This window comes from Phalacrocorax carbo, chromosome 2 (assembly GCF_963921805.1).
Source record: "Phalacrocorax carbo chromosome 2, bPhaCar2.1, whole genome shotgun sequence".
Taxonomy (NCBI): domain Eukaryota; kingdom Metazoa; phylum Chordata; class Aves; order Suliformes; family Phalacrocoracidae; genus Phalacrocorax; species Phalacrocorax carbo.
In genome coordinates this window covers 163,956,195-163,977,888 of record NC_087514.1, presented here as the reverse complement: position 1 = coordinate 163,977,888, position 21,694 = coordinate 163,956,195, and the positions used below count along the sequence as shown (strand labels likewise).

The following is a 21,694-nucleotide window of genomic DNA, read 5'->3' as shown; positions in this document are numbered from 1 at the left end:
AAGCCCTTGAAAAGGTAACATTAAATTACAGTAATCTTTTAATTTGGTTCAGATTTAAGTTAATAGAAAGAAGAAGGTTTCATATTCCATGGGGAAAGGTAGGGTCAGAAATGAGGGCAGCTATTTCAGACTGCTCTGATTTTCCTGCTCTCAGAAGAAAACATTAACACATGTAAATACTGTGTATCTAACACATACTGAAGAGAGAGAAAGAGAAGAGATTCCTCTGCCATGAGAGCAAATTGCTGTCATAATTAAGGTAAACAAAGACTTGAAAGCAAAATTAATGAAACTTATCTTAAATTGTCCCTCATGGGTTAGTCTGGGTGACTCTAATATATATTAACTGTCACTTACTTGATCAAGATTACTGTGTTCAGAATTTCTGCATTACACCTTTGACAACAGATATAAATATTTCACAATTTCACATAAAAAAAACCAAAACCCTGACTAAAAAGCAATGCCCCAAAATCCAAGCAATCAGTACCGAAAACAGAGTTTTCTCTAGACTAATGTTGTTCATACACATCCCTCTCACTTTCCCTTTATTTTTGTTACATTACATTAAACTCAGGATTTCATTCTTCCACAATTTTGACACTGTTATTTCACAATGGCTTCTGCCAGGTTCTGCAGCTGTTTGGTGTTTGGCTTTTCTTCCCAAAGCCATGAATGTTGCTGGAAGATTGCCACTTCACATTGCTCAACACCCAAAAGCCTCCGGTTGTAAGCTGTGCCATGTAGTGGGACCTGACCTCAGTGCAAGATGACCTGCCCCTCAAATGGTAATTGTCAGCCACAAGGTGCTATTCTGGATTTCATTAGTGGAGATATAGGAAAAATCCATGGACACAAAAGGGAAAAGAAGTTCAATTTCCTTCTTTGTGTCCTGTAATTAAATATGCACAGAATGAATGTTGTAACCAATAAGTTACAGTGTGAAAACGAAAGCAAAATTAACCTTATCATCTCTGGTTCGCACCTATTCCTTTAATTCACAGAAAAATCCCTAAAAGATTAAAATGCAGCTAGTAAACAGTTGAATAAATGGGACAAATGAACTCCTGTGAAGTGGAGAAGGAAAAGTACGTCAATACAAAGGTGAAGGCATTCATCAGATGAAGATTTAGGTGGAACTTCGCATCATTATTAGAAAAACAGGAGGCACTGCGCTGTGCCCTGGCCATCCCCACCTGTGCTTCCCCAGAGCAGCCGGGGGTGCCCCCCAGCTGCTGTGCCATGTACTATCAGTACACGTACTTGTATTTTATGGGTGAGAGTAAGTTAGCTACCAGGTCACGAGCAAAGAAATGTAAGGGAAAAGTCAGAAAAAAAGGGATGCTTGATTGTCAGTTCAGTGCAATGAACTGATAAAATAACGTCGTCGTATTTCGCACAGATACAACTGGTCATTTTGTTTGTGGTTTGAGCTACAAAATAGGCCAAACACAGAACCCAACATTTTTTTCAGGTTAGCTGAATATATGGATCTCAGCACATCTGAAGGTCCCACGGAGCTCCTTAACCCTGGACTTGCCTGCAGGTCCTCAGGCAGCTCACCAGCATGTCCTTCTCTGTAGTGCAGCACCGAGTTTAACAAAACTTCCCATAACTCACACATTTGTCTTTGGCACCATCACTCTAACACTTGAGCATACATTAGCATTACATGGATTTATCTTTTTCGCACCTTTTAGAGACAGGGCAGTGCAGCTGGCCTCATTTGACAGAGAGAGAACTGAGGAAAAACAAGGTGCAGCATTGCTGAAATCAAGCACTAACCTGGGGCAATGAGAACACTTGATATTCAGGCTGTCATGCTGTAGTTACTGCTCTAATTGCCAGTAATCCTGAATTGCAAGACACCTGAATTAGCTGTTTGATTAAAAACAAAATAAAATAAATAAAAAAAAAGAAGCTGATGAGTTTTGTGAGCAGTAGTGCAAGGTTTTAGCTGTGGATCTCGTGGACTGGTGTCTCCTAGATAAACTCCTGTTTACATACTTCGGTGTTTAAGGAGGCTTGAATCTATGCTGAAGTTATTTTTCTGTAGGGATTTAACAAAATCTCTGTCTTTAACTAAACATTCAATATGTAACTGTTAGAAAACTAATTTGTCTGAGACTGTCGTCCTTCTGTCAAATTTAGTTGAAACCACTCGTAGCATTCAGGATTTGAGGGGGGAGAGATGACCTAGAGGAGTGGAAAAATAAATACCTATGAGTAGATGTGATCACATCAGTCTGCGTTCCTTAGGGTATCAAAGGCCCTTCAGCATCTTACAGCCCATTCCCACAGATATTGCCTGCCTGTGAAAAATTCCTGACTCTCCCACAGCCGTGCTGCGAATGGGGTGTGCAAGGGAATGCCTACAGCTACAGTCAGCTACAGGATGAATAGTAACTTCATCACTTTTGCTGTCAAAGCTTTTAAACTGAAAATATGTGGTAGGATTCAATAGTTGTTTTAAATTAGCATACAGTCTGCTCACCTGGTGTTTCTGCATTTGTTCAGACATAATAGACAATATATGATGGCCAAGAAGGTTTAGATTTTGCACATCTTCATTGCTGGAAGAGATACTAAAATGGACTACCTTAGCCTGAAATTGCAACAGTTACATGTCCTGTGTTTTGTTATGGTTCTTTAGTAATGGTGAAGATTATCATTAAACTGGCTAACAGAGATATAATAACTAAAAACAGCTCAGCCAGAGGGCAGCAAGAAAATAGAATATTTTAATATTTGTGAGGAAGTAAATATGAATTTATACCCTTGAACTTTAGCTTATCTCTAATCTCATCCAATGTGCATTTTGCGTTATCAGTTATCTGGCAAGCCCTTAGCAAACAAGGAAGCCAAAACAGAGGTCCAAAACAGTTTTATGCCAAAATAGGTAACATGTTCAGATGTAATTATCAGGTAAGAATAATTAAAAAAAAGAAAAATCTCTGTACTTTCCCTTCCCAAATCTGCAAATACCAGTAGCTCAAATTATTGGTTAACTCTCTCAGAAGTCTTCAAACCATCAAATCAACAGCCTGTGTTTAGCCTAAATAAGCCCCGAATAATACACTTATTCGGCCACAGGTGCTGAGTCAGAGTAAGACTGTGGTACCAAAAGCATTTGAAAAGAGTATATAGAAGTTAAAGTGTTTTGTTTTTCCATCTAAAGCTCTTAGAGAATTAGCAGGAACGTTATTCTTCGAAAGAAGCCTACTGAGCAACGTTTGACAGAAAAGCACGCTGCATAAGTGTGTTACAGGGTGGGCCAAGAACAATAAAAAACTTGCAACCCTCAACAGAACTTTTCAGCATAAGTGTACCTATATATAAGGTATATTGGAACAGTGAGCGCAGCCACTGAGCACGTACAAAGCATGGAAAACCATTAAACCCACCGACGGACACAAAAGAAATCTGGCTGAGAGGTGTTCCTTGTGACTATTTTCCCTCAGGAAACAACACTGTGATTTACAGTTTACAGTCTAAACCATACTGATAGCAAAAAAAAACCAACCCCAAACCTACTGTTATTTGTTCCTTTTAAAAAGGGGGAGGAGAGTTATAAAGTGCTCCCTTTCCACATAGTGTCTTGTTTGAAGACAATGTTTATTTAGAAATTTTATTTTGTACAAAAAAAGGGGGGGAAAGTGATTGAAATTGAGACTAATTTCTTTAAACTTTGCCAGAAAAAAATAAATCTATCAAAGTACAACAAAATATTTTTAAAATGTTATCATGCAGGGAAAATATTTTTCCTGTTCTCTCTAAAATGGATCTTCTTTCTTATCTTTAAAGATCATGAAGCATTTAACGGTGTGCATTTTTTATCTTTCTTCACTACAGACACAATGTTCCATTGGCATCTGCCTTCACTCATACAAAAGCACACATTCAATACTCGATTTTAAAACTGTATTCTAGGAAAGGTAGTAAACAGCATTTGTGATAACCTTACAAACCGCACTTTTCAGGCTGGTCCCATTATGTTGGTAATGCAACACAATCAGTTGGCACCAGTGACTTACTGTCATCTATTCATCATCCACATGACATTCATAAAATGCAACTTCCTGCTCAGTAAAGACGAGGTTTCTTAAAACTAAAGAAACCAAAGTCTAGTCTAAGCTAATTTTTGATGCCCCTGCAGTAAGGAGAACACCGGGGGGGGGTTAGAATATCAATATCTAAAGGCATCTAGGATACCAATATCTAGATGTGTCTCTCCCTTGACACTGACTATAGAAGCATCATTAGTATTAATATAGGTAAATATCTTAATCTAGACATCCAGCATTTAGGTGGCTAAATATTGGCCTAAGTACATTTCCTGACATCAGTTAGGTGCACAGCTCAGCTCTAACGTGCACAGGAAAGTACAGAGGCAGGTCCCATTCATTAGGAAGGTGACGTCCTCCATTTTGGGCACAACTAGCGTTATATGGCATGGAATAAATATATCACAGACATCGCCATATTGTAGTAAAGAAGGGAAGCCATTAAATCCAAAATCCTCACTTCCAAGTGATTTACACATGGGAAAAAAAACTCTGAAAGAAACCCAATTTTCTTTTCAGGAACACAAGCCCAAGCTAGCCTGGAGTGAGCTATTTGCCCCTTGCTCCAAGAAACAAAGAGCGTTTTGTTGAGTTAGATTCTGTGCCCCAGGGACTGTAATGATAGCAACACTTAGGCTTTATGGTTGGCAGTGTTTTTTAATGGGCCTCATAGATTTTGATTAAATAGCCATGTCTCTGGTGCTTTGAAAAAGAAGCCGTGGAAGCAGCCTTAAGCATTGTATGCTCTGCCTTGCATCTACTTCCTAACCCTATGGCTCTTGCATGGGCAACCTCTGGTTCATCTGGAGGGCCTCGTGGTGTGTAACCCTGGGGGAAGCACTGATCCGGTATGCTCCCCCAGGCAGGCTTACAGCATAGCTACTTGATCCTCAGGCAGGCCCCGATTCTTGCTGTAGGACATGCATTCAGGGGAGAAGCAGCAGAGTTTATTTCACAGATTGGGAAGAAACTGTTTATTACCAGCCATGCTAAGAGAGGCAGGAGGGCACCTAAAAGGCAAAATCCCTAACAGTGCAGTGATGCAAATGTGTTTTTTTCATATTCTTTTCCTCTCTTCCTGCTCTTTTACTTCCATTTCCCCCTTCCTTTTAATGTAGCCTTCAGCTATCTCTTCAAGCTAACTCCACAGTAAATCATCTTAAGCTGCTGAATCAGCAAACCCAAGGAAGAGCCAGTAGCACACTTGCTAGAGACTTGAATAATATCCCTTCAGGTGCTGGGTATTGATAGCTGAGCAACATGAAAAGTCACTGATTCTGATTTTTTTTTTTACAGACTCCTTTACTAAGAGATCTTTTTTTTTATTTCCCAGGTTGTTATTTGACTCTTTATCCAACCTCCTCCAAGCTCATGAATACAAAACCAGCAGAGAAAAGAATCATATTAATGTCCTTATATCAGTGTTGTCATCATATTATTTGCCTGTCACAGAAATTATTACTACTACCGGAGGGCCAGAAAGTGAACATATTAATGTAGGGCAATGATTTTCTGCTTTGTAACCTGCTGCTATGCATTTCTAAGACCTAGATATCTTGCCTGCCTAAAAAGAAAAGTTACATGTAGATACCTGTGTTTGTGTGTAACATTGTGATCCACTTGTTGGTAGAATATGCCTATTTCTAGGCTTTCTTTTTTTTGGTTGTCAATCATGTTTTGTGCAAATAAGCTTAATAAGCTTAAAAACATTTTAACCAAGTGTGTCTTTCTTCAGCTTCTTCAATAACCATAACTGTCATCTGATGTGCCCGGTGTGAGGTTACAAGTGTCAGTGTATTAGATGGAGCACCAACACAACATCAAGGTCTCCCACCAGCTTCAGGCATCTTAGACATGAGTGTCAACATGATAGGCTTTCTCAGAAAAAGCCAGGGACTTGTAGATATCTCAGGTTGAGATATCACCCTGAGATGTCTATAACTCTGTCACCCTCTGTACGCACCTATCCCACCTAGCTGACATGCTAAGAACCATCCGGAACCTAGGAACTCAATTTTTGTGCCTATGAAAGGTGTTTGAAGTTGGTATCAAGGGCACTGTCGTCGTTTTGCAACACTGATTTTCTCAGATGCTTTTTGTGATACACCTGATGAGAAAATCTGAACTTTCTCTTTGAAACCACCTTACTCAATATTACACATCCTGAGATTTTTTTTTCTTTTTTTTAAACAAGGCATAGGCTTTTAAGAGGTTGTTATTTTCTGCTGATTGCCCCCAGCACCATCTCCTCATATGAAAGCAGAAAAGCTATAGCAGCAGTAACGTCTTGGTTAGCTGAGCTTTCTTCTCCCCTGGAGAACATTCCCGGCAGTTCCCTAGCTATATTTGTACGTGTTTGTATTTGTGTTACATAAGTAATAGGGAAGTCCCACGTAACCGTGCATTATGTTAGAGACGGTTGCAATCCTACAGAGCGCTTGACTTCTCTAATAGGGTTATGAGATGTTACAGATCATGAGGCAGATAAACTCATTAAAAGCTGCCTCATTAAGTCCTGTATGGAAAAAATAGGTTGCTTAAAAAGCAGAGACCAGCACAACCCTCTAAGTGCCTGAGGAACCTCAAATCTGGGCTGCAGCAGAAAATGGATGCTCTAACAAACACAGTAGGGTTGGAGAGAAACTAGTAGTGTGTCTGAATGCACTATCTCTCATCTTTAAAAAATGACAGAGACTGAAATGTAGATGATCCTGCCTGAACGTAGCCTGGCACTGGAAGTGACAGCTACAGATGAATAATGGAGGATACAGACAGGTCTCTGCCCTGTAGACTATACGCACCTTTAAAAGATTGAGAAATATTACCCGCTTCAGTAAACAGGGTCTGAGCAAACAGATCTCGTTTCTCTCTTCACCTTTTAATGAATTGCTTAAACATAGTCAGATTGAGGTTTCATTCTCTGATCTGTGAGATGCTGTCTGCGCATCCAAATCTGTATTTGCCCATGCGATCCTCATACAGTGATGGCACTTCAGTCTTGGTATACGAGAGTCATCACTTACACCTTTTTCATTTCTCTTTCTTTTTTTTTAAAGGATGTCCATGAACATGTTTGCCAGCTAATGAAATGCTATGAAGAATATCTTATCATTTGAAACATTTAAGCTTAGTGATATCAAAAATGCATCCACAAGAAATTCCAAGTGCTAGCTGAAGAAATACATCTGATTGAATTATTACAGACAGTTAGAACACCTGCATTGCAGTTACATTTAAAATTCCGTTCATATACTAAGCCAACTTTGTGAGTCATGAATTTCATTGTTTCTCAAGTACATTTGGAACCAGACAAAGGAATGATGGTTTAGGATCCTATCGCCTCAATGATTTTATGATTACTTTTGTTAATATTTCCAATTAAAAAAAAAACAAGTCCACTGCTATCATAGATGAAAGGAATGAGAAATCAACCAAAATAACAGTGAAAATGAATTCAGAAGCCAAAAATAGGCGGGCTGAAGAAAACTGATGTACAAAGGAAAACAAGAGATGTTCAGACAAAGAAAAGAATGAGAATGATTGAAAAGAAGCGCTCTAGCTAACAAAAAATGGATTAAAACCAGCTAAAATAGCAACATAGGCATTTAAAACTAGGAAAGAATTTAAAATTAGGGAAAAAAATATAGCTCAAGAATTCCTCTAAAAGGCCTAGAGGCTTCTAGGTCATGCTCCTAGATCCTGCCTTCAGTCCCAAGCGATTAATAAGAAGGTGGAATACCTTTGTGCTAGGCAAATATAGAATAACTTGTTAAACACATGAAGAAGCTAACCACGTTAGGCTCTGACAATTAGAATTGGCTTAACATGTCCACTTCTAATTATTTATTAGCATATTATTTTCTTGTTGTCTGGTGTCAGTCTATACTTGAGGCTACCTAGAATTTTCCATTAGTACACTTTGTCATCTTTCTGCCTTGCCTTAACCTGTACATGAATGCAGACATTAGTCTGGGCGCTTTGGTTTTCTGTGGGTGAAATATGCGTCTGTTGCTGAAGCCAAAACCTGCACATCCAAGCAGGTGTACAGATTCAGGAGCTAATGCAGCCACACTGTCTGCGAGGGGTGGAGACATGTGCCACGAAATGGAGAACAATCCCAGCTGCTGAGAACAGGAGCCCTCCTTGAGAGTAACTGGAGGCTTCTCTCCATCTAACCAGAGATGCTTAGAGGAAAGCTACGTAAAAGAAGATTTTTTTTCAGGAACTTCTTGGAGGCTAAAATGGCATTCAAATTTACTGTAAAATTTTAAAAGTCATATCCACTTTCTTGGCAGAAAAGCTGAAAATCTGCATGACAGAGAAGTACCCATTTGAGGACATCAGCACAGCACATTAGAGGCGGTTTGAAAAGAAATGTGCTACCACAAGCATTACAAGAGTCCCAGAAAGGGAAGAATCATAAATAACATTATATCCTTCTGGAACTTTGGTCTGTGAAAAGAAACTTAGGGATGTAATAAGGAATGAATACTACACACAGATTACAGGACTGGTACAATCTCTGTCATAGGCATAAGTTTCTTCACTGACCAAAGAAGTGTGTGTGAAAATACACAAGTTTATGTGTGCAAAATCATTAAATTTAGTACCTGAGTTCCTGCAAGAGGCTATAATAAAACCTTGCACTCATAAACAAGATCATAAGCATTGCAGAACCAGCATATATAAAGGCATATTTGTTCTTATTAGCTCTGTTTTGCTTCATAATATTTCATTAGAGAGTTATTCTTTGCAAAGGCTGGACGTGACCACTAATTATCCAGCTCAGCAATCACAGTTATGTCCTGAAATGCTAGGAGTTGGAAACTTGCTGTCCTTCTACATTTGCCAGGAAGGTCATCTGCCTGAAAGCTCAAGAGCTATGTTCAGTCACATTTATCTCCCTTAATTAAAAATTGTTGACCTCTAAATAAGAAGAAACCTTTTGGCTCTCTCAAGCTGAACAGCAAAAATCTTGAAACACTGAAGATCACTGATTATTAAAAAAAAAAGTCTTTTGCCTTTCCATTCATATGACTATTTAATTAATTTTGTTCCAGCGTGAAAAATATGCTTGCATACCCAGGAATTCAGCAGCTCCACCAATCTGCTTTCCAATTTCACCCAGTGTAGGATGCATCTCACTGACACTTGTAGATGAGGAAACGTTGATGTTGTCCTAGGTTTAGCTCTAAGATGGGACCTCTTAAGAGACTGAGACATGACCACTGTAATTTCTGGGTCTCAAACCAGAAGAAAAAGGTGTGTTTATGTAATCTAATGTAAGTCCAAAAAACCCCAATATCTGAATTTGAGCTAACCTCCTTTTATAGTCAAGAAGACAAGAATCTCATACTAACATAATCATCTATAACAGGTTAAATGTGGGGGTCCGCCCTCCCCCCCCACCCCCCCATTAGCTTAGAGGAAGTAAAAATTAAATATACTCACTTTTTAATACATAATACTTTCTACCTGATCAGGAGATCTAGGCAATAGTCATAGGTGCTAGAATGAAATTGAAAGATCATCTATTTGCACGGCGAGGGACTATATTATTTGGATGAACAGAAGTATACTACCAGTTCCAATCCTATTCTACAGAATTTAGCTGAATAATGTTACATTTCAGATAGGCAGTTAATTAAAGCAGTCTCTAAATAACACCTAAGCAGAAGGAATGTGCATTTTTTGTACCAAAATAAAGACGAGCCCTGTAGGTTGACCACTACGCATTATAAAAGACTGGTCACACACTCGATACACGAGGAAGAAACTCTGTAAAATCTGCTAAAAGATACTCTGGTCACGTCACTACCATATTAAATAATTCTTATTTTAAAATAAGACCAAAATATATGTCAGGGATGCTTTACAATACCTGGCTATTAAAGTGCAGTAACATGAAGTTATCTGTATATTAAGCAATTGTAAAGCATTTGCATGGAAGTTATAGAAGGCTGTTAATCAGAATGAGACAGATGATTTAAATACTAGCACTATTTGTCCCAGTAATCCTATGTGCAACACTTCCTGAGAAGTGATGAAAAGCATAGTTAAGATCAACGGTTTAGCAAAGAACTCAGTTGAAATCCAGGATAAGTTTATTATAGGGGTTGTATACTGTTCCTCAGAGTTAGAAAGTGAAAAAGCGTGCTTTATTCAGTGGTCTTATGGCTGTTATGTGAGGCCAAAATGAGTAGGAGAACAGTAGGAGGCAGGAAGAGTTACAATCCCCAGATGCACTAAGACTGAGTGATTCGTGGGATAGCGTGTTACTTGGTAAGTAAAGACTTACGGTGAAAATAAATCCTTGTAATCTTCATAAAGACTGGAAGGTCTTCAGAAAAGTGATGGAAGAGTTTGAGTGCCTGTATCTTTAGAGGCCCACTTGTACAGTGTTGTAAAATTGGCCCTCTGAAAATGGAGGCATCCAAAAGCACTGGCTGAAATATCTCAAGGCTTAGGTTTCACAGGGCTGATGGGAATCCCTGATTTTTTCCCCTCTGCCTGGAAAAAATAATCTTAAACCAATGGATTTGAAACAGGAACCCCACTGGGTTGTTTTTGGTTTTTTGTTTCTGTTTTGTTTTGGTTTTTTTTTTAATTATTACTTTCTTTTGTTTTTAATCTTGGATAGAAACAGTGAACAAGTCTCCTCAAGGAATTACTTGCCCTTCTACAGGATGAGCAGTGATCACAGTTCTATTGTATCCACAAAGGAGGTTGGAAAAGTCTTAACATAACCTATGGGGCCACACAGAAAAAGCCAGAATCGGTGTCAGCAACAGATTCTTCACTCTTAGCAAGTGCTGGCCTCGAGAATAAGTATTTATATCAGTACAATGTAAATAAAGACACCTTTCCTTACCATGGGAAGCAATACAAGAATGAAGAAGCAGATCTTCCAGTTGATGGCCATCTTCTCTCTTAATTTTGAACTTTAGTCACGTGTTGCTTGTAAACACTACTATTAGGGCTGAAGCACAGGCTCTCTGCAGATCTTTTGGGTAAGGTCTTCACGTCAAGGCTCAGATCTCTGCATTAAAAAAGGAAAATTATTTTAAATATGGGAAACATGAAGAGAATGAAAAAGAAATGGACAGAAAACAGAGAACCCAAGACTCAAACTGTGAGTTATACGTATTAGAGATCAACCTTACCTGTCTGGATTGCAGCTATTACAGATGGCCTTGCATACTTAGTTTAAAGCCAAAGGACATATCTGTATCATAGAAACTACTGAAACAGGTTCTGTAGCTGCAAAGACCTAAATTGTACCCAAAGGAAAAGGTAGGATGGATTATATTGAACTAGAAAAAAGACATAACTGCTTAATTTCTGAAGTAATGATTTCATCTTCATGATTTCCAGTAGTGCCTCAGAAACACAACTGTCTGGGGGCCTTTTAAGAGATGGTATGACATGATGATTTACTCCCAGAGATCACTTGTCCACGTAGCAAACTCCGTGACTGGAGTTGTTAATGATCTGATAGCTTTTTGAGAACTCAGCAATAGAGGTGCCAAGGAATGAATTGTACTGTCAGGCTAGAGATTCATGCATGGCATAAGACAGGATTGACTTATATGGACAACAGTGTCATGCATATTTGTGACTTCCATTGCTTGGTCTCTGCCAAGGAGCTAGGCACATAGTCAGGACATCAGCAGAATTGCATAACTGACATTAGCTCCGTCCTAGTACCTCCTGCCATAACCCAGTGCTTAAAAACTCCCACTTGCTCCAACTCATAATGATTCCTAAAGCAGTTTTTCATTCAAGAGAATGAATCTGTCTCAATCTCTGGCTGGATCCAATCACCATTACCTTTTAAAACACAGTCCTGCCTCAGGTCTTCATATCTTGGTGACACAGAGGTCCCATGTGATGCCCTACCTTACAGTCAGGTTTTTAGCATGGACATATACTTTCATATTCATTAGTTTTCTTTCCCCAGTTGTCCCTCACCTGAGCTGGATCCCCTTGTATTGGGTCTGCGTGGCAAGGTTTTAGTGGCAGGAGGGCTACAGGGGTGGTTTCTGTGAGAAGATGCTAGAAGCTTTCCCTGTGTCTGATACAGCCAATGCCAGATGGCTCCAACATGGACCCACTGCTGGCCAATGACAAGCCCATCAGCAACGGTGGTAGCACCTCTGTGATAATATATTTAAGAGGTGGGAAAAAAAACTGCTGCACAACAGCAGACAGAAAAGAGGAGTGAGAATATGTGAGGGAAACAACCCTGCAGACACCAAGGTCAGTGAAGAAGGATGGGGACGAGGTGCTCCAGGCACTGGAGCAGATTCCCCTGCAGCCCAAGGTGAAGACCATGGTGAGGCAGGCTGTCCAGCTGCAGCCCATGGAGGCTAATGGTAGAGCAGATATCCCCCTGCAGCCCATAGAGGACCCCATGCTGGAGCAGGTAAATGCCTGAAAGAGGCTGTGACCCCATGGGAAGCCCATGCTGGAGCAGGGTCCTGGCAGGACCTGTGGACTCGTGGGGATAGGACCCATGCTGGAGCTCGTTTTCTGATGGGACTTATGACCCCATGGGGGACCCATGCTGGAGCAGCCTGTTCCTGAAGGACTGCACCCCATGGAAGGGACCCACACTGGAGCAGTTCATGAAGAACTGCAGCCCATGGGAAGGACTCACATTGCAGAAGTTCATGAAGGACTGTCTCCTGTGGGAGGGACCCCACGCAGGAACAGGAGAAGAGAGAGAGGAGGAAGGAATAACAGATGTGTGATGAACTGACCGCAACCCCCATTTCCCATTCCCTGAGAATTCAGGAATGAAGGCAAGGCTGGGAAGACATGAGGGGTGGGGGCAAGGTATTTTAAGATTTGATTTTATTTCTCATTATCCTACTCTGATTTGATTGGTAAGAAATTAAACTAATTTCCCCAAGTCAAATCTGTATTGCCTGTGACTGTAATTGCTGAGTGATCTCCCTGTCCCTATTACAACCCAGGGACCTTTCCTCATATTTTCTCTCCCCTGTCTGGTTGAGGAGGGGGAGTGATGGAGTGGTTTGGTGGGCAACTGATGTCCAACCAAGGTTAACACACCACACCCCTTCAGTGTATCTCTACCCTATCTTCCAAATTCCTCCCAGATAAGCTCAGACAGAGATCCTTCAGCTAAGTCTATAGTACTATATGTGCAACCTCTCTGCTTAGGAAGGTATGAGAGTCCAGCCCCATAGGCATGAGCTGTGCCACATCAGTTTGTCTCAGAGCCAGTGAACGGTCTGCTGTCTGTTTTATTTCCAAGTGTAAATGAAGCCTCTGAATGCCAAAGCCCCTTTTAAAATCTCCTTGTCTGATGTGGGTTTCCTACATGCCACCACAAATCTCCCCCATGAGCATAGACACAACTGCCATACATCTTCACAACTAGAGAAATGTTTAAACAGATAAGTAAATGTTTGAGAGAATAAAAGAAAGGGATCGTAGATAACAAATCAGGGATAGAGGACACACAAACAGTTAGAGAAAGGATAAACCAAGGGTATATTGGAAAACCATTTAAAATATCAGAGGGTATATAAGGAAATATAAAAAAGGAGAAAAGACTGAAAAGAAAACACACTGAAGACAGAAAGTAAATAAAGGAATGTCAAAGGCAAATGCAAAAGAACTTTTACAGTCAGGGGACATTCAATTTTTATACTGACTACAGCATACTTCTAAGACATCAGCATTTAGAAAGGAGAGAGTCTTTCAATTAAAAAATAAAAAGGAGAAATTAAGCACTCTCTAAATTTTTGTCTTCTCTATCCAGACCCTGACTAAATGGAGAACAATGATAAATAAAATTCCCTCTAAACTGATCTGCTTTCTTCCATCCTCACTCGATCAGTCACTCTCGCTCTGCTCTGGTACTGAATTTAATTACTTAACTGCATTTCTGATGGTTTATCAAATAATGAGGGACTGATAAGGTCTCAGCTGAGGAGGACGGCAGGCATCCATGGTGACATTCAGCAGTGAGGAGTTGGAAAAAGAAAGTCACTCCATTAACAGAAGCAACAGAGAACCAGACAGACGCATTAGCAGACAGTGGATTTGAAATTATTTCTTTAACATTTGCACTCCTGTGTGCAGGCCAGTCCAGAAAGACCAGAGAGTGGTGTGGAGATTGAATTTTATCCTTGGATTCTGCCACAGTAATGCATCAGAAATACGATTTAAATACAATGGAAGGGTGGGAGATGCCTGACAAAATGGGTGGACAGATACCCTGTGGGAAAGTGGCAGCCTTTAGAATACACCCTCTACAATACTTGAAGATCCAGTTTTACTTTAACCTGGCATTCGCTAGACTTGAAAAGTGGAGAGTAGATGTTTTCTGTTTTATCTTAGTTTCAAAGAAACTTCTAAAGAGACAACAAGAACATCTGCAAACCATTTAATTGCTTTCTTTCACATTTTACAGAGAGAGTAAAAGAATCTACTTCATTTTTGCCTTCAAGGTAGTCATGGAAACCTGCATCAAAAACTGGGCTGAGGCATTTGTATCATCCACACAGAGTCAAGAGTTTATTAGGTAATAACAACTACCACGTCCATGAACTTATCACAGAATGGCAGGGGTTGGAAGGGACCTCGGGAGCTCACCCCGTCCCACCCCCTGCTTGAGCAGGCACCCCCAGAGCAGGGGCACAGGGCCGCGTCCAGGCGGGGGGTGAATGTCTCCAGGGAAGGGACCCCACAGCCTCTCTGGGCAGCCTGTGCCCCTGCTCTGGCACCCGCACAGGGAAGGGGTTTGTCCTCATGTTCAGGTGGAACTTCCCGTGTTCCAGCTTGTGCCCGTTGCCCCTTGGCCTGGCGTTGGGCACCGCTGAAAAGAGCCTAGTCCCATCCTCCTGACACCCACCCTTCAGATATTTATAGGCACTGATGAGATCCCCCCTCAGCCTTCTCTTCTCCAGGCTGAACAAGCCCAGGTCTCTCAGCCTTTCCTCACAAGGGAGATGTTCCAGTCCCCTGATCACCTTGGCAGCTCTGCGCTGGCCTTACTCCAGCAGCTCCCTGTCCTTCTTGAACTGGGGAGCCCAGAACTGGACTCACAAATGTGGTCTCACTAGGGCAGAGTAGAGGGGGAGGATAACCTCCCTCACCCTGCTGGCCACACTCCTTTTCATGCACTCCAGGGCACCGCTGGCCCCCTTGGCCCCAAGGGCCCGGTGCTGGCTCATGGCCAACTTATCCATCAGCACTCCCAGGTCCTCCTAAGCAGAATGGCTTTCCAGCCAGTCAACCCTCAGTCTGTGCTAGTGCATGGGGTTGTTCCTCCCCAGGGGCAGGACCTTGCACTTGCTTTTGATGAATTTCATGATGTTCCTCTCAGCCCAGCTCTCCAGCCTGTCCAGGTCTCGCTGGATGGCAGCACAGCCTTCTGGTGCATCAGCCACTCCTCCCAGTCTTGTATCATCAGCAAACTTGCTGAGGTTACACTCTACCCCATCATCCAGGTCACTGATGAATATATTGAACAAGACTGGACCCAACACAGAGCCCTAGGGAACACCATTATTTACGGGTCTCCAGTCAGACTCTGCACCACTGCTCACAACCCTCTGAGTCTTGTTGTTGAGCCAGTTCTCTATCCATCTTACTGTGCACTGACCTAACCTACACTTCCTAAGCTTACCTATGAGGATGTTATGGGAAACGGCATCAAAAGCCTTGCTGAAGTCAAGATAACCAACATCCACTGCTCTCCTTTCATCTGCCCAACCAGTCAGGCCATCACAGAAGGCTATCAGGTTGGTCAAGCATGATCTCCCCTTGGTGAATCCATGTTGACTACTTCTGATAACCTTCTTGTCCTCTACATGCCTGCAGATGACCTCCAGGGTGAACCGTTCCATCACCTTTCCAGAGATGGAAGTGAAGCTGAGTGGCCTATAGTTTCTGAGGTCCTCCTTCTTGCCCTTTTTGAAGACTGGAGTGACACTGGCTACCCTCCAGTCCTTGGGCACCTCTCCTGTCCTCCATGACCTTTCAAAGATGATGGAGAGTGGCTTGGCAAGAACATCTGCCAGCTCCCTCAGCTTTCGTGGGTGCATCCCATCGGGGCCCATGGATTTGTGAGGATCCAGCTTGCCTAAATGATCTCTAACCCAATACTCCTCAGTCAAGGGGAAGTTTTCCTTTCCTTAGATTTTCTCTTTATTGGGAAGAGATGGGGGGTTATGATGCCTGAGGGCCAGCCTTAGCAGTAAAGACTGAGGCAAAGAAGGCATTCAGTAACTCTGCCTTCTCTGCATCCTGTGTCACCAGGGCCCCTGCCTCGTTCAGCAGCAGGCCCACCATTTCCCCAGTCTTTCTTCTTCTACTGATGTATTTGAAGAGGCCTTTTTTGTTATCCTTGATATCTCTCGCCAGATTTAGTTAAAGTGGGCCTTGGCCTTCCTCGTTGCATCTCTGCATACCCTGACAATGTTCCTATATTCCTCCCAAGTGGCCAGTCCGTTTTTCCACATACTCTAAACCTCCTTCTTCCATTTGAGTTTTTCTGGAAGCTCTTTGATAATCCATGCAGGTCACCTGGATCCTTTGCTTGACTTCTTCCTTCTAAGGATGCACCGATCTTGAGGTTGGAGGAAGTGGTACTTGAATATGGACTCCCCTACCTTCTAGAGCCCTAACCCATGGGATTCCTCCAAACAGGTCTTTGAAGAGGCCAAAGTTAGCTCCCTGGAAGTCCAGGGTTATAATCCTACTTGTTGCCCTGCTTTTACTGCACAGGATCCTGAACTCCACCATCTCCTGGTCACTGCAGCCAGGGCTACCCCCAATCCTCATATACGCAACCAAACCTTCTTTGTTTGTCAGTATAAGCTCCAGCAGCACATCTTGCCTTGTTGATGACTCCACCACCTCTGTCAAAAGGTTGCCCTTGATGCTCTGCAGGAACCTCCCGGACTGCGCGCCTCGCCGTGTTGCTTTTCCAGCAAATATCAGGGTGGTTGAAGTCCCCCATGAGAACCAGGGCCTGCGAGTGTGAGGCTACTTCCAGCCATCTGTAGAAGGCCTCGTCGACTGCCTCTTCCTGATCAGGTGGCCTGTGGCAAACGTCCACAAAAGCATCACCCATATTTGCCTGCCTCTTAATTTTTACCCACAAGCTCTCAAACTCATTATTCCTCCACCCCTAGGCAGAGCTTGATATATCCCAGCTGCTCCCTCACATAAAGAGCAACACCCCACCTCGCCTTGCTGGCCTGTCTTTCCACCTTGGCTCCACTAATACTGCACAGCCTCTTAACTGTTTCCTGCAGTTTCCTGCCCTGGACCTGCCACAGAACCTGTACATATTGTTTAGCAGCTCCTAGCATATATGATATACATAGGTGCTGAGTCCACCTATTACCAGTAAAAGGCTAGTTATCATACAAACAAATACTATCAGCTATGTTTTACTAGAAAAATGAGCTCTTTAGAAATACAGGCAATGTTTATAAAGCATTTCCTTTTCTATTCAGTATCAGGAAAAGAAATAAATATATTAATATAGGATTTGGAAGGGAAGCTTGAAATATCATATTGTCTTCTGATGTCACTGTCAGCCAAATTCTGCAGTTTCATTAGTATATTAGAGATACTGGTGTGTCACGTTTTTTAATCTGCATCTGCTACCATAATGAAAATTAGTGAAGTCAGAATAGCCAATAGCATGGGGGTTGCACCTTTCAGTTATGCATATACAGTTCCCCAACATAAAAAAATCTTCAATTTTCTCTGGTGAAATAGAAGGGCTGTTGAAGTGTCTGAGAATCTGAAAAATCACTTGATGGTTACTAAAATGAAATGGGCTTCAGGGGATTATTTCAAGCATGGATGAAATACAGGAAGAAAAAAAGAAAAAAAAAGATGTGTTTTGGTCAGCTAATGACTTAAGGAAGTAATTCATCATCTATGAAGGTGGATTCATTTGTCCACTGTAGATGCTTTCAGTGCCACAGCAGATCCTTTGTGTTACGTAGTGGCAAATCAGAGGTACTTCAAGGGCAGGTTGGAAAAGCTCTGGGAAAACATGTTTTGCTGCAAGTGCCGGTTTCTTTCCACTTTCTAAGGGACCCTAGAGTGCTTAGTTCATACATGGACTATGTTACAGAAGCCTAAAGGCTGGTGAGGAGAACTGCACCATGAGAAGCCCATAAGTGCTAAGTGCACAATATGATGTCAGTAACTAACAAAAACAGATAGTGAGTCCTTTCCAAGTAGGATGTGCCTACTCCCAGGGAGGAACCAAAGGATCACTGCTTAAAAGAATCAAACCTCACCATATCAAGTAATGGGTAGAATTGTTCTACAGCATCTCAGACAGATTGTACCTATATAGGATGAATGAAAGAAGAATTTTAGTGACTTTATAAGGCAGTTATGAGCTGTTATTGCAATGAAAAGAAAGAAACAGCCTGATCTGCTAGGCTCCCTGTTATGGTCCTCTGGGATGTGTGCCAGTGGTTTGAAAGGAAAGCAATAAATTTCAAAGCTGACCAACAATGACTTAGACCAGTGGTGGGCAAATATGAATTCTTTACTTAATTTATCTTAATTCAGAGTCTAGTCAGGGCTGCCCACCACATCCTTCTCCTGCACCACGACTGAGCTACTACACAAGTGTGGAAATCTGAAAGCTTCTGACAATGCACAGGATCAATTGATCTTTTACAGACTGAATACTCTACATTGCAGCAAAGTCACCCACTCCATGCACAGTTATCCCAGCACTTCCTAGTGACATGAAGAATATTTCCCTGTGCAGCATAAACATGGGTGGAGAATGATGGGGTGCAAAAGAAAGAAGGTGCTAAGGAGAATACTCCAACTAGGACAAGTCAGTCTGGCTCACAGACCACTCCCTTGGCATTTCCAAGTTCTCCCCAGGGAAGCAAACTCCACAGCTGGTTATGGCACAGGGTTTGCTAGGTGGACGTCTCTGGCTTTTATATGAACAGGTAATTATGTAACTGATTATCTATCTTCTTTAGGCTCTCAACAGAGGTGTGAAATCCAGTGCATTTTATTATTTTCCTCCTAAAACTTCCCAAAGGTAGTACACCAGCTTCATAATTTATGTTAAAGGGCATGGTGTACCTTCCTCATGTCAACTGAGACGCTTGCTAGCAAGAACTAGGCGGAGCTGGGGAAGCAACCCTTCAGTGACCCAGGACATGCCACCTAATTTTAGAAACTTAGAAGACACATACTCACATATGAGCTCATTGTCAAGTCTTTTTTTTTATATAGTCAACAGAGAGAAGTAGGCATATGGAGACAACAATTTGACTGACCTATTTTAACTGTCTGCTTTAATCTTTCTACTTCTCTCCCATGAGTGTAAAGGAATTCTTAACAGCTAGCTCATACGTTGACATCTATATTGTGGATATCTATATTTGGACAGAAAAAACCCACCTCCAGTCTCTTCTAAAGTATATGGATCAGCAATATGAAACCCCAAATAGCAAAGTTTGGCCTACCACAAAACCTTGAGAAGGAATCGGACCGTTTAGGGTGTCAATAAGTTGATGCTGAAATATTTAAGGGAATAAAAAAAAACTAAAAGAAAATTTAACTGAATACCAGACAGCAAGCGGTCTAAAGTTTCCAATCAAAAGTAGTCTGCAAAGACCAATCCTCTTAAGGCATACAAAAAGAAAAATAGCCTTTCTACTATCTTTAATATACCACTTACTATTTCTTGGATTTTAAATATTTTGGCTTGTTTTCACTTACTTGCATTAATCTTGGTAAATTCACTGAAATTAAAGTATCTGCATGGATCGCAGCAGCTGAGAATCTGGCTCTGACTTTTAAAAACCAAGAAGACATTTATTCACTTTTCTCCCCTTGTGTGCTTAACTGGAAAAGTCCGTAGTGCCCTTGTTTCCACTCACCATGTCTGTTGTCAATGACAAAACAGGATTTGAAGGGTAATTTCATCAGGAGGGCTGAGAGGTAGGTTTTCAGAAAGGATTTACTGCTACAAGGGAAAGTCAGACCTTTTCAGCCACACACGAATGTCTCGAGGGCCTCAGGTGGAAATGAGGCACCTTTGCCTGAAAGAGTTGGCAACCAACAACCTGGATTTTGTCACAGGATTGTCCACAAGGCAGGATGCAGTCTGTAGGACATCCAGCCATCGTTCTACCACGTGAACTGATGTGGGGTCATGTGCTGCAAAATGTCCATTAATGACAGCTGCAATCAGGTAGTCTCTTCAAATATCCAGTGTTTTCACTGCTCAGAAAAATTGTTGCTTTTGACTTCAGGAAACAAAATTTTATAAAGGAGCTGAAGAAACACTAGCAGTAATTTTGCATGGAAATAGTTGAAAGAATTATATTCAACTTTCTGCCTGTTTTAGGCATTTCAGTGTTAAAGAATAACTAAGTCTGTCAGCAATACTAAGTAATAGTCCTGGAGGAATAGGTTTTGGTTTTTTCTTGCATGCAGAAAACACCTATGAATTTTACTAGAACTCACTTTTTCAAAATGAAGATAAAGGTTTGATTACAAAAACAGGAAATGGTAAATTGCAGATGCTGTGACTCCCAAATGAGAGTCCAGGTGTTTGAATGTTTCTACATGAATTAGGATTATCAATTTCATTGACTTCCATGAGGACTTGTGTAGGAAAGAAATCAGAGCAATGTGGTTTTGCAAGAAGAAACTAAAACTGATAAGGGGGGATTCACAGAATTGGGGGTTGGCAGGGACCTCTGGAGACTGTGTACTCCAACTCCCCTGCTCAAAGCAGGCTCAGCTAGACCAGGTAACCTCGATTATTCAAAACCCATTTCCAATCATTTTCTGAATATCTCCAAGTACTGAGACTTCTCAAGTTCCATGGGTAACCTATTCCAGTACTTGACCATTCTAACAATAAAAAGTGTTTCCTTATCTTTAACTTGACTTTCCTATATTTCTATTTATGCTTGTTGCTTCTTGTCCTGTTGCTGTCGCCACTGGGAAGAGCCTGGCTCCATCTCCTTTGCAGCCTCCCACCAAATATTCCTTCTCTTTGTTCACATTGATGAGATCGCTGTGAATCTTCTCTTCTCTAGACTAAACAGCTCCAGCTGTGTCAGTCTCTCCTCGTAATTCCTTATCAATTCTGTTGTTCTTTGCAGGACTCACTGCAGTGTGTTCACGCCTCTCTCGTACTCAGCAGCCCAAGCACTGGACCCAGCACTCTAGATGTGTCTCACCAGGGCTGAGAGAGAGGAAGTATCACCTCCCTTGACATGCTGCAAACACTTTTCCTCATGTAGCTGGTGACGTGTTTGGCCTTTGCTACAAGGGCAAATTGCTGGCTCAGGATCAACTTTGTGTCCACCAGGAGCCTTAGGTCCTTCTCTGCAAAACCACTTGCCAGCCAGCTGGTCCCCAGCCTGTCCTGGTGCATAGGGTTATTCCTCTCCAGATGCAAGACTTTGCATTTCTCTTTCTCGAACTTGATGAGATTCTTCTCTGCCTGTTTCTCCAGCCTGTCCAGCTCCCTCTGAGTAACAGCACAACCAACCATTTAATCTATCAACCACTCCTCCCAAATTTGTGTAACCTTCAAACTTTCTGAAGGTGCACTCTGCCCCATCATCTTGGTC

At 41.7% G+C, this 21,694-nt stretch overlaps 1 protein-coding gene across 1 annotated transcript in view; it reads right to left on the bottom strand.

Annotated features, from left to right (window-relative positions):
* Positions 1-21,694, bottom strand: part of ADCYAP1R1 (ADCYAP receptor type I) — a 146,409-nt gene that overhangs the window by 101,260 nt on the left and 23,455 nt on the right. Inside the window, 1 exon segment of the mRNA XM_064445140.1 lies at positions 10,936-11,103. Within this exon segment, the coding sequence (XP_064301210.1) occupies positions 10,936-10,986 (51 nt within the window). The 5' untranslated portion in view covers positions 10,987-11,103.